General features: G+C 39.6%; 1 protein-coding gene across 2 annotated transcripts in view; it reads right to left on the bottom strand.

The window, feature by feature from the left end:
- Positions 1-13,453, bottom strand: part of LOC116294611 (uncharacterized) — a 35,565-nt gene that overhangs the window by 20,877 nt on the left and 1,235 nt on the right. For both annotated transcript variants that reach the window (XM_089025629.1, XM_089025630.1), the window contains exons 2-3: positions 12,748-12,952; positions 12,040-12,182 (exon numbers count right to left, since the gene is read on the bottom strand). In XM_089025629.1, the coding sequence (XP_088881755.1) occupies positions 12,040-12,182; positions 12,748-12,952 (348 nt within the window). The remainder of the gene's footprint in view (positions 1-12,039; positions 12,183-12,747; positions 12,953-13,453) is intronic.

Here is a 13,453-nt window from a genome sequence, read left to right as displayed (position 1 = left end):
ATGGACCCAAGGCGCGGAAACCAACCCCCTAATCTACGACATGGCCCTAAAAAACAAGTACGGTAGTAGGTGGAAAAGCTTCAAGGCCTCCTTGAATCGCATGTGGCAATCAAAGAACCACGGCAGCCCCGACCCCGAGTACTTAGAACTTCGGGATATGAACGAGCAGGAAGCAACCGCGCGGGAAACCGTAGAGTGGGCAACGCAAGAGCTAAGGCAACGCTATTCCCGTTTCGAGGCCGACGACATAAGGCTCACAGAACGCGGAAACAAAGTCCTCATAAGCGTCCAAGACCTGAGATTTCCTGACAAAAACCGCTGGACGAAACCACAACTCCTTTTCGACGAAAATGGTGAAATTAGGGGTGACGTGACAAGATTAAAAGGCTTTCAGGAGGCCACCAGGAGCGACTTAGAAAGGTTGGAAACCCTGAATGAAAGGGTCGCGCTAGAAAGACACGTCAAGGGCCTGCAAGAAACGTTGGAAGAAAGGGAAGCAGAATACATGAGACAGAACCAACTACTCCTTGATGCCCAAAAGAGAGAAATCGACGATAAAAACCAAAGAATGATAGAAATAAGAGAACAAAAAGACAATGCCCTACGCGATAGAGACCAAGCCCAAAAGGCCTTTGAGCTTGCCCTGCGGGACCTGGACATTAGTAAGGAAGAAGCCAAAAACTTGCATGTCACCATAGCAGGCTCTTTGGAGGAACGGTGGCAGTTGGTTGCCGAAATCAACACTAAAGAAGAGCAAATCCGGCAAAGAGATCAGGCTATTGAAGACCTGGAGGGGCAAATAGAGCGGCAGCAGGAAATAATCAACGACCAGACTCGTCCCGAAGAGGAAAAGGAGGCCACCCAAAAGGAAGTAGAAACCCTTCAGGTACACCTTGCGGAATTACAGGCGCAAAAGGAAAACCTGGAAAAGGAGTTGGGGCTTACCACCAAGGAAAAGGTAAAAAGAGCTCTGGTGAAGTATGGCGTTCCGCTGGCATTTGCGGTTGCCATTTCGAGCGTAGTAGGAGTTATCTTGTCCGCGCTTAAGGCTACGGGCGCAGGCGTAAAGGGGCTGGGTTCTGGTTTGACGAACTTAGGGAAGAAAATGGCAGCCGGCATTCCTGGGCTGCTTGGTAGTGTTCTTGGCCTGGCACTTAGGGCCGGCGGTGAACTGTTGAAGTTCGTGGGGAATAACATTTGGATCTTGGTAGTAGCTATCGGGGTGGTCCTCTTGAAGAAGATGCGGGGTTGATCTTATCCTTGTGTATTACTGGGGGCTTATCGTCGTCGGGCATCCGAGGCGTCCTCGACCGGGGATAAGTAAAGATAGTATTCGCACCGCCTTGGTAATGCGGCACCAGGGGTATGGCGGTCATGGTAGAAATGGTCTTGTGATTCCAAATAGCATCTGTATTCTGAGCTTTCACGGGATAGACGGCATTTATCCGAAGGTTGGCATCGTTGTTGGGAAGAACTTGTAACTTCGCATATTGGCAATTGGCTATCATGTGAAAAGTTACCGGCGTTAAGTCTTCTCCGGTTCCCGGTGTGGGCTCCGACGAGAAATGAACTGGGTTCCTGTCGTTATCTTTTTTTCTGTAGGGTAGTAATGGATTGTCGTTTTCATCAACGATCCTAAACCCGACATTACACGAATACGCCGTTGAAATGCAAATGGTGCACATGATTAATCCCAGGCCCCCAACCCCCACCCACAGCCCAGTGTCGTGCCAATGCTCTCTTAAGTAGTCCTTTTCTTCAAGATAATGAAGGAACCAGTCCTCTTTTGTGTGCGGATTCATATATTTCAGCAAACATAGTTTGCTTCTAGAGGCTAAGCACCGTAAGAGTGCTGATGGTCTTGTGGTTATAATCCTTATTCCTTTGATCATTTATGCTATTTATGCAAACACTTCCGCTGTCGTCTACGCGCATTTGCAGCTTTACCTTCCCATAGCAATCGGCGACCATGTGAAAAGTCCAAACGCAATGATTTTCATGGCTACCTATCGGCGGCTCTACGGAGAAATGCGCATGCTCTCTGTTGTTTGTCTTCGTACGCATAGGCTGCAGTATGCCATTCTCATCCAGGAACCTGAAACCCACGTTTGCATGACTGACCGTGCCAATGCAAATACTGCGTATTATCAGCTTCTTTCCCGAGTAGTTCAAGTCCACGGACATCCCCGTAACGTCCACCCAAGATGCCTGGTTGTATTTTTTCTCGCCTGTGTAAGTCGTATAAACACAATCTACTCCGGCTACGTAGGGGTTGTTCATCGCCATATATAATAGCTCAGACCAATGCTTGCGGCTGTTAAGCCGGCTTTTAGTAAGTCATGGTCATATTCCTCGGGTATCGTAGGCAGAACGTGGACCTTCTTTTGGGCTGTGGGCTTGGAAATTGGTCTTTCTGTGTGTGCCTTCTTTGGTTTCTCTACGAAGTGTGGAATGCCCTTGGTCATGTCAGAGTTCACGTCATTCACCCCAAACTTCATATCCTTAGTAGCTCGTTGAATTTTGTTGTTGTATCCTACTACAGAACCAGTATTTATAGATAAATTACTAGGCATTAACCAACAGCCCGGGGCTACTGCATAGTCCAGCCTTGCCTTAGAATTTTGTGTAGCTAGTTGGTAACGCTGTACGCCCTTGCTAATGTCACCCTCCAAGATCGAACTTTCGAATAAGATCAAGGCTTCGGCTCGCGTCTCTTCTCCGGCGCCGGTATTTCCAATTATGCTAGATCGGGTGTTTACCTGAGCTCCAAGGATAGAATACACGTAAGCTTCTATGCTGCGGTTTAGACGGGCAAGGCCGGCTCTAGTTAGTCCTTTGCCTTCTGGGGGTATGAAATTAAGATATTGCTTCGTTTGCTCGTCGTTGGTAATCTTAATGATCAATGGATTAGCCCCTGCATACTTACCACCCTCGTCTTTGAACAGAGGTCCGTCTCTGACTTCCTTAGTGGTTTTGGCGTTTGGTTCAAAGAAGGTGCTACTGTCGTGAGTTTCTTTGTGATATCCCGTGTTCCATCGCAACTGTAAGGAAAGAACTTCCTTATCGCTTAGCTCGTGTCCACCAATCCCCCAATAAGCCCAAACATGACCCAAACCATTGTTAGCGCCCGCAGTACATCTAAAGTCTTTTCCCACAACTCCGAACTCCTTACAAAGCCTGTTATAGGCCGGAACGTCGTATTTGTTATCTCTAGGATAAAACGCAGCATCTCCTGGTAATGCAGTAACACCCATCTCATGCAGTATTCTTCTAACCGTGAAGTGAAAATGAAACATGAATATCGAATTCTTCATCGAGTTCGCACTTACACCGCAGCCGCTAGTGGCACACCAAACCGCAAAGTTCAGTTGCTGCGGCCAGTATCGCATGTTAGGACCACTTAACCATTCGTGAGATTCCTTAGCGGTGGTATGAACAATGGGAACGTTTTTGAAGATATCTCGCACCTTTAACGGAAAGGAATGGTCGTTAGAAACCCGCATATTTAATGTTAGGTCCAAGCTTGGATGTTCATCAAATGGAACCGCGGGTATCGGATAAGTACTGGTACCCAGCAATAATTCCTTTGACCAACCTGGTTTAGGCGTAGGCTCCAAATCCTCATTGCTGTACATTCTGGAGCCGTTAAAGTAAATCCCATCGGGTCTTCTTTCGAACTTACTAGGGTCTGCATGTGGAAACATCTTCCTAAATGCTCTCCAATTATCATGATGTGGCTGCTCCTCAATGTCATTCCCAAAAGCGTCGTACATACTATATATAATGGATGTTATACCATCAGCACCTCAGTTGTACCCAGATGTTCCTAACGAACTAAACGCCGAAAACTTTAGGCTCAATAAGGCAAACTTAATCCTGGCTTACTTGGAGGGGCAGACAAAACACTATGAAAAAGTTAGGAAGAAATACGTCAGAGCCCGGAGTACGCTACATAAGATTGCGATAACTTCAGGATCCATATCCGTTGTGTTAACGGGCTCCGGCGTTGCTACTTCGCTTACTGGACCGGGAATAATTGTTGGAGTTCCTTTGGCCGGCGTTGGGGCAGCCTGTGGTATTATTTCGGCTGTTGCTACGGGCATCATGAAGCAGTTGTCTAGCAAAATATCCAAGCATGACACGACAATAGCTCTGTCAAGGGCTAAAGTAAATACTATTACCGACCTTGTTTCCAAGGCTTTGCGTGACAGAAAGATAGACGACGTAGAATTCTCGCTTATTCTGGCCGAAGAGGAAAAGTACGAGAAACTAAAGTCGGACATAAGAAACAAAAAAACAGTCGTAAAAGATCTTTCCGAGGAATCTCGCAAAAAGATCTACCAAGAAGCAAAAGAAGAGCTTCAAAGAAAACTCGTTCAGTAAACATCTGCTTTGAAAAAAGCGTGACAGGATTCTATTTACATATTAAACGTCGGTCTGGAAATTATGCAAATTAGAGTGCAAGACATAAATATAATAATTTTCACATACGTAAGCGTCCTGTGTGTCTGGCGTTCGCTTGTGTTCGTGGACTTTGGATCTGGGGAGGCCCAGAGTCCCGAGTTCGAGCCTCGCTGCAGACACATTTGGACCGGTTGCTGTGAGTGAAAAAAAAAAGGCTCCCCCACTCACAGCAACCGTGGGGGAGGGTGGAAAAAGGAAAGATAGAAAGTGTGATTCAACCCCGCGACGGGGGGTTTCGCGAGGAAAAGTTGGAAAAGTCAGGGGGTGTCTCGGGACGCTGTCCGGAGTTCACCCTCTGGGGGGTCGTAAGAAAGATATATGTGCGTACTAGAGGGCCTCTGGCGCGGGATGAAATAAGCCCCGTAAGCCCAAAATGCAAAAAACCCCACTGGGGATAGCTTGGTGTTCTGCGCGATGCGTTCCCCAGTGGGGTTTCTGGCAAAACAAACGCCAGTTTTGCATTTTTATTTTCTCGGAATCCATCCTAACAATACTACTATTTGCAGGTTGTTGGGTTTTTGTAAATTTATTTATTGTAATTAATAAAAATAAAAAAGTGTGAAAGTGTTAATAAATGGGTCATCGGACTCAATTTCTATCAACTTTGATATCCAAACTGTCATCAAACTGAAACTATCACAGAAACTTGCTGCCTTATTGTTTGTTAGTATGTATTATAAATTGATTGGTACTAATGCCTTTGTAGCACTGCACAGTAAATATAAATCTTACAGCAAACTCCCAAGGTATAAACTCACCAATATTAAAATAAGACCTCAAGATCTGTAAAGCATCCAATATATATATTACGATAAAAGATGTTCAGGAAATTCTGAAAGTTGATAATCGGTATATATATATATTACGATATGAGATGTTCAGAAATTATTCCTTTTTATTGTACAGATATAATTGTTTAGAAATTTTCTAAAAATGTATATTCCCGCATGGGTTAGCTGACATGCTTATGGACAAATTTTTCACCCGAAATAAGTCGAATGGCTAAGAAGCTCTATTAGAAAGGACGAAATACTCAAGTTTGGAGAAAATTCTTGGAAAAGAAGAAATGAATACAATACAATACAATACAATATGTTCATTTAAATTTAGTGCCTTAAATATATAAATAAATAAAATTACAATGTACATTTTGAATAATTCTTGTGATAAAGACATATATATATAAACAGTAATACATTGTACATTTAATTTATTCCTTATTTTAAAGCAGTCAGGCTAATTATAACAACCAGTACGGCTGAACTACACCATTAGCTAGTTTAACTATGTACAAAATTCAAAAATTCAGGTCAGGAGTAATTATATATATATATAAGCAGGAAAAAAATACATATTAAATTATAATCTAAATAGAAAAACTATATAGACACACAAAAATGGCTAATAGAGAAATAGAGAAAGAATCAAGAAAGGCACAAAAAGAGCCACATGGAAGTTGAAAAATATCAAAAATTTATAAATCTTGTTGAGATATTTAAGAAAGCACTGGAGGGACATTTCAGACTTCAGACTTCAGATTTAGGATATTTCACACTTCGGACTTCAGCCAGCGCTGCCCAGCCTTATGTTTACATTTAGCAAAACTCAAGCTTTTTTCTTTTCGAGTTTCAAATTCTGGTCGAATATGAATCATCCGGCTTTATAGTTACATCCAGGTTCCAATGACTTCGCTGTCATTCACTGATTTATAATTTCAGACTTCAGAGTTGAAGCCTAATTGTCAGACTTCGGGGTTGAAACTTCAGATTTCTGATTATAATAATTAAATTTCAAAATTGAAATTGCTTTGCTTGGGATTCCTGTGAAAAGCGCGTTGTCTTGCTGACCAAGAGGAACGGGACTCAAGGTCCAGGCTTTGCACTTGACTAGAAAGCTAAAATCTGTACCAGTTCAGTACCAGTTCAAATTGCGATCAATAGATTAGGATACAAATTTTATTAAACACTCTAAGGAAGCACGGGTGGCGTAGCGGCGAGAGCGCTCGCGTCTAACCAAGACGACCCAGATTCGGTATCGCTAGCCTGCGTAGCTTGGTCTTAGGGGAGGAGGGAGGGGAAATGGTGGGGGGGGGGGGGGGGGGAGGGGAGAGGGTAAAGAAGGGAGCTCCTCTTCCCCTCCACCCTCCCCCCCTCCACCCTAGAGCCGAGCTACGCAGGCTACGGTATCGCATGAGAGTGAAGTTGTTTGTGTTGGTTCTCTCCTGTGCTTCGAGGGTTTTTTTCTCCGCGTTCCCCGGTTGTTGTGATTGTCCCACGCTGTGATGTAGCAGCCAAAGCTTAATAGCTTTTTTTTACTTAGCAAAAAAGCTGAGTCTAGAAAGAAATTACCCCTTCCTCCATTTTGTCAATGAGTTTGTACTATGGCGAAGTTCACCCGAAGTACGAACAAGTCTGCATGAAATATCCTAGAGTCCGAGGTCTGAAATATCCGAAGTCTGAAATATCCCTCCAGGGCTTCCGTAGATATTGCCCATTGTCTAATGTAAGATTCTAAAATATTCGATTTTTTTTTTTTTTTTTGGCATTGGCTGTTTGCTGAGTTAGCGGTTGAGTTGAGTTTGAGTTGAGTTTGAGTTGAGTTTGAGTTGCGCGATGGGAGGCTTTTACCTGGTCAAGAAAATACTTCTAATCCCATTTTCCGTTCAAAATATGCTTCAAATTGCGAAATCGCCGAATGTTTACCATTCCACTTCACATAAGTCTTTTTATCAAACAATTGCCTTACAAGAGTTGTTGTTCATTTGGCCATCACCCCACATCTTTATTATATGGTAATCTCACCTTATTTTGAAGCAAGCGTGAGCTGGTTTTCGGCGATTTTTTCGGAATTTAAAGCTTAAAATCATTGAAAACTTGCAGTTATAATTGCAGAAAGACATGCGCAATACAATACGCCATCTTGGTTGGCACAGATAGCCCAATGCTAAAAATACAGGAATCCCGCACATACATAACAAACATTGAAGCGAATGTGAAAAGCGTTATATAAGCACCACCAAGAGAATATGAACTAAGAGAAGGCAACCCCGTACCCCATCATGTGCACACTTTGATGCTATTCTTAGAATCTATTCTAAAAATATCGTCCAATGTATCATTTATTTCATCGTTTGATTTTCTGCACGCGCATAGTACGCGCGCGCTCTACGCTGTTTGCTAATGTTTTCTTGTGCTTTTCTTATGTTCAAATGTTCAAATCTGCCCTCAAGTTGACGATGTAGGTCGAACGAAATCTTTGGAAAATAGATGTAAAAATACTCCAGAAAGTTGAACAAATTACTACTTCAATTCCCTGTCGTATTTGCCAAGCTTTCGACAGCACATTCCGCGTAAGTCTGTCGTAGGTCCATTTACACGACCCGATTTGGGGCTGATTTTGCCGTATACGTCAAGTCGCGCGCTGCAAATCGTGCCGTGTAAATAGGCCTTGAGCAAAAAGCGTAGAGCGCGCGCAGTAAATGCGCGTGCAGAAAAACAAATGGTCTAAAAATAGCATCAAACTGTGCACATGATGTTTACAAGGCTATATAGGGGGAATTCCTTCTCTTAGTTCATTTTCTCTTGGGTTTAGGCCTTCATTTGCTTATTTCCCTTATATTTGCTATAAAAAAGCAACATTCTAACACAAATGCAACAAAACATCTTTGTACAATAGTGAAAATATCGCTTCAAACAGGCAATTTCTCATAGTACATTAGTTTATAAGTGTTTAAAAAAGGTTTTGAGTGTTAACCCAAATCGAAAATTGGGATAAAACTCATACGAAAGTCTAGTTTTTAGCGCTTTTTGCCATTTTTGCTTATTACCGAAAAAACATTTCCTCTTAATGTGTATCATCGTCAGAATGAGTTTGTCGATAAACACGAAGTATCGCTTTTGCTTTATTATAATATGGATGAGTTATTTCGGGCTGCCGGAAGTGGTTTTCACTTTTTCGAACTAGAGAAAAATTAACTTGAAGCAGTAAACGACTAAATTTGTTTAAAAAATATCAAAGTAAATAAAGACAAAAAGGATAAATAAACAAATACAAAAAATATGTGACAAGATCATTTAGGAAACTCAACTCAAACTCAACTCAAACTCAACTCAACTCAAACTCAACTCAAACTCAACTCAACCGCTAACTCAGTGATTATCCTATCTCTTTTTTTTTAAAGAAGATTTTGTTTTTGATTTCTTTAAATCTTCAGCAAGAGAGTTCCAAGCTTTTGCACCAGAGAAACTTACATTAAATTTCCCATAATCAGTTTTTGCCTGTGAAATTGAGTAATTCAACTTGGATGCAAATCTAGTATCATAGTTATGATGTAGTTTTTGAAGGAGAATACTGTGGTCAACAGTGTCAAAGGCCTAGTTGCTCAAGTCAAGAAATACTCCACAGGAGAATTTTGAATCCTCAATTGCTTTTTGGACTTTGTCAGTACTGAGAGATTATTGCATGCAGAGTTGAGTAATTTTGACGAAAACCAAATTGTTTATTATAATATAAGATATTATATTCTTTAATGAAATTCATTAGTCTTGAAAAATATTAGTTTCTCTAGAATTCTAGAAAAAACAGATATTAGTGAAATGGGACGGTAGTTGTTAACACAGACTTCAGATCCCTTTTTATAAACTGGGATGATTTTACCAAGTTTTAAAACTTTTGTGGAACCACGCCACTTTCAAAAGAAAGGTTGAAAAACTTTGTAAGGGATGTGATATAATATCTTTGATAATAACAAGGATTTTACTTGGAATACTGTATAATCCACTGGCTTTAGATGGGTTTAATTTACTTATTTCATCTGAGATTTCCTTAGAACTATTTCTTTAAAAAAAAAGCTATTAATTTGTCTATTGAGCATGTAATTCAGGGGTGAGTTACTAACCAATGGAATAGATTGAGATAGTCATTGTGACCTATGCTAACAAAAAAGTCATTAAATGCATTGGCAATATCTTTGCTATCAGTGAGTTCAACATCATCTAGAAGTATTTTTGAAGGTAATCAACTACCCATAGGCTTGAGAGAGATGATATTCCTTATGCCTCTCCATGTATAATTTCTTGATATACAGTCTTATTTTTATTGAAGAACTCAGTATACTAAGAAGTTTTGTTAATCTTAATGAAATGATTCAACAGTCGTTTCTATATAATTTAAATTTATGATGATGATATCGATGATCTCGTTTTAATAAATTTCTTGTAAAGTTTATTTTTGACTATCAGAGATTTCTTTATCCCCCGTGTAATCCAGGGTTTATGCAGAAGTTTAACTTTTCTCTTATTTATGTTTCAAAGGAACATGAGAATCAATAATTACAGAAAGCTTTGAGTAGAATAATATTAAACGTCGTAGAGGCATTGTCACAATTTAATAAAACATCATTCCAATTAATATTATCGATATCATGAATAAGTTCAGATTCAACCACTTTTGAATAATCTCTTTCTAACTTTACAAAGTTTTTTGGAAGGGTTGAAAATTTGTTAATAATAATAAAATTAGGAAGGTGATCTGTGAGATCATAAATTAAATTACCACTAAATATTGTATCAATGTGCAACAGATGCAAAAAAATGTTATCAATTAGTGTTGTTGAGTGATAAGTGATACGAGTGGGTTGAAGTATATGTGGATTAAAGAAAAAGGAAGCAAGTGTGTTTAGAAATTCATTAGTATCATGATGAGACTGTTAAAGTCCCCCAAAAGAGTGCAACATTTTTTTTTCATTATTGATTCTGTCTAGAGTATTAGTCATAAATGATTGAATCTCACCATGAGGGTGTCTATAAATAACCCCGCATATAATATTATCATGGCGGTTATTTTGAACTTTAATCCAAAGTGACTCAAAGTTAGGTGTGATATAGTGGATAAATCAGATCTCATGGTATAATTTAGATGTTCACAAACATAAAATCCCACTCCACCACCATTAGACAAGCTGGGTTGAGAAATAAATTTATATCCAGAAAGACTATTATTGGAGATTTGAGAATAAGATAATTAAAGCTTCGATTCAATCCAGTTAGTCCAATTATAGAGAAATCATGTCTTAACTGGTGCAACATTTCGGAAAGATTTTCGAAATTTGCATTTAGGCTTCTTATTGCAAAGAAGTGCAGAAAAATAATTATTGGAAGAACATGATGAAATAATATTATCATCATTGAAATCAGGGACAGAATAACATTTGAAATCAGTTTGTAAAGGAAAATTAATATCGGGATCTAGATTGTCACAATTGTGAATATCAGATACTGACCCCACATTCAAATGGGGTAAAGAATTTATATTATCAGAACTAGTTGTAGTACTTATCTATGTGTTCCATGATAATTCTTCTAGATCATCTATGCTTATAATTGGGGTGTGTACAAAACGAAGACCCAAGACCGAAAACCCTAAAAGCAAGACCCCCTTAAAATTACCCGAAACAACGCTGAAAGAGTGGCGAGTATTCAATTCCACTTAAAAACTAATAAAAAATATATTTGCAATTTACACGGTTTTCGGTGAGATATTTCTATTCCCACTTGTAAAACTTTCAGAAATGAAGATTGGTTGTTCTTTATATCTCAGGAAACCAAGATCCTTCGACTTGTTCTTAAGCTTCTTCTTGGCTTAATATAAATCATCTATGTCAGAATGCCTTGTGAATTTTACTATGTACCGTCACTTCTGTTAGAGTTGTCAGGATGGCAATGACTGACGGAAATGTCATTGTCAAGTAGTTCCACGTCAATCAATTCGCCAACTTGCTTCGCGATGTCATCAGTGTACCCAGTCTCCTTTCCTTTCCTACCCCCACCCCCACTAAACCTATTAGTTATCTCTGTGACAAAACAGCACGCGAAAACGATTAACAAAAAGCTCACTATTTTGTAGTAGTCAGAGAAGAATTTTCTTTTTTTTATTACTTCAACTTATCAGAGGCTATCCAAGACGGAAATACAAATTAACCATATATCTCGTTTCACCTAGTCCCGGAAGCGCCTCACAGCGGCTGCGCAGGAGGCTAGTTGGTAATGAAATCTTGATAATGAGGTTGCCCAGGGGGGGAGGGGGGGTACTTCCATACATGGACTATACGGGGATGATCCGTTGAACAGAGTATGGTTTTTCGAGCTTCTTGTCATAAACAGGGTATGCAATTTCATGCAAGTTCCAAGTTCTTCCTGAGTTTCCTGTCATATTCAGGGTTTCTACTTTTGTATTGACCGAAACTGGTTATTATGGTCGTAAACAAAACGATACGTGAGCTGACATGGTAATTGAAACAGGAACTCAGTGCAATTGATTATATCTTTTGTCATAAACAGAGTCTACAAATTTGAGTTTTTTTGGAATAAACAGGGTACCCCTTTTAGAATCCCAGCAGAACACCCCTACTCAAATCCTGGTGGAGTACCCCTCCCCCCCCTGAGACATGAATATGGATACAACTCAAATAAAGAATCTTATTCACAAGAGAATAACACATGGTCTGAAATGGGAAAACATTACACCCACACTGAAGTGGTCATAGCTGGTTTAGATTAAGAATGAAAAGGTGCTTACCTATTAGCTGTTCTTGTGCTCTTTTGTATTCGTCTTTACTAACAAAGACGTCTAATTTCACCTTGTCATTCTTTGCAAGCTGTCTCAGCTCGTGAGTTATCAGAATTGTTTCTAACTCTTTTGTAAGTTTACCCGACTGGTATCTGGAACAAAGAATTTTGGGTTTACCAAAATACCATTCTTGAGATCAAGAATTAAGGACATTTATTCCTAATTCCTTCCATCCATTCCTCTTCCATCCATCTATTTTTATAAAATAATTGGGATAGTATGCGCACTACGATTGGTCGAAAACCATGTTTGATGAGGGTATCAAAACACGCTCGCATCATCCTTTACAAATGCATCAGAATAATACGGTATTTTTTTCGTTTTTTGGCATGTTTCTTATTTCAAAAGAGATCAAAAAACAGTTTTCCGTGTTTGATACGCGTTGTGTTGTCCTACGCTCCTCTCTTGTTCTCTCAACATCCCGCGTGTTTTGATCAGAGTATCAAACACGGAAAACTGTTTTCAATCTGTTATATCCATCCATCCAACTCATCCATCCCATTCATTCATCCATTTATTCCTTCATTGACCTAGCAAGTGTTGATTAACAGAAATCTTAAAGGGTGACAAGGTGATATTTTGATAAGTGGTTCATAAGTAATGGTAAAATATGTAGGTAATAAGTATGTTTAGTATGTAGTTCAAATATCTACCTACCTTTTCCAGAATTTCTCAAGTGCACCTGTATTTGTCACCCAAAGTACAATCTTCACTGATCCATCAGTAACATAAACTACTTCTACCCCTTCCATGGGATCAAAGTACCTATATATATGGTTTACATTATTACGTTGTACGAAGATATTTCCTTCCAACCATTCATTTCCTGTTGATTCTATTATAGTGCAGAATACCGATATTTCTGAAAAATGAAAAATTCAATGACTTAATTGTTGGTCTAATTAATGATGGATCTAGGATTATAAAGAAGAGAGGTCATCACAAAGACAATGTCATCCTTCTCCTATAAAACTCTACTAATGTTTAAGAAATAAACCAGTTCACTTTAGGATATAAAATTTAACCAAATCAAATTCTAAAGTTTAATTCAAATCAAATACAATTGGAGCTAAGTAATGGATTCAGAATAAAGGGTTAGGCATGTCCACCCTACTCCCCCCAGATCCAACACTGGGTTCACACCTTGCAAAATTCTTTAAGGTTAGAATAAAACCCCTCCCTTGCCAACACCTCTTAGTTTTGAAGACAGCACAATAAATTGATCAGTAGTTCAATATTTGGAGCAGTGCGGTTGCAGGGTGGGGAAGAAGCCAAATTAAATACTATACAATGTGTCTGCTGTGCTGGATTGGGGGGGGAATAAAGGATGGTTAGTATAAGTCCTATGCCATATCAGGTGTGT

The sequence above is a fragment of the Actinia tenebrosa genome, unplaced genomic scaffold (genome assembly GCF_029948245.1).
Source record: "Actinia tenebrosa isolate PJP-AT-01 unplaced genomic scaffold, QUT_ActTen_1.0 PGA_scaffold0__85_contigs__length_37466705, whole genome shotgun sequence".
Classification (NCBI taxonomy): domain Eukaryota; kingdom Metazoa; phylum Cnidaria; class Anthozoa; order Actiniaria; family Actiniidae; genus Actinia; species Actinia tenebrosa.
This window is presented reverse-complemented; position numbering and strand designations above follow the sequence as displayed.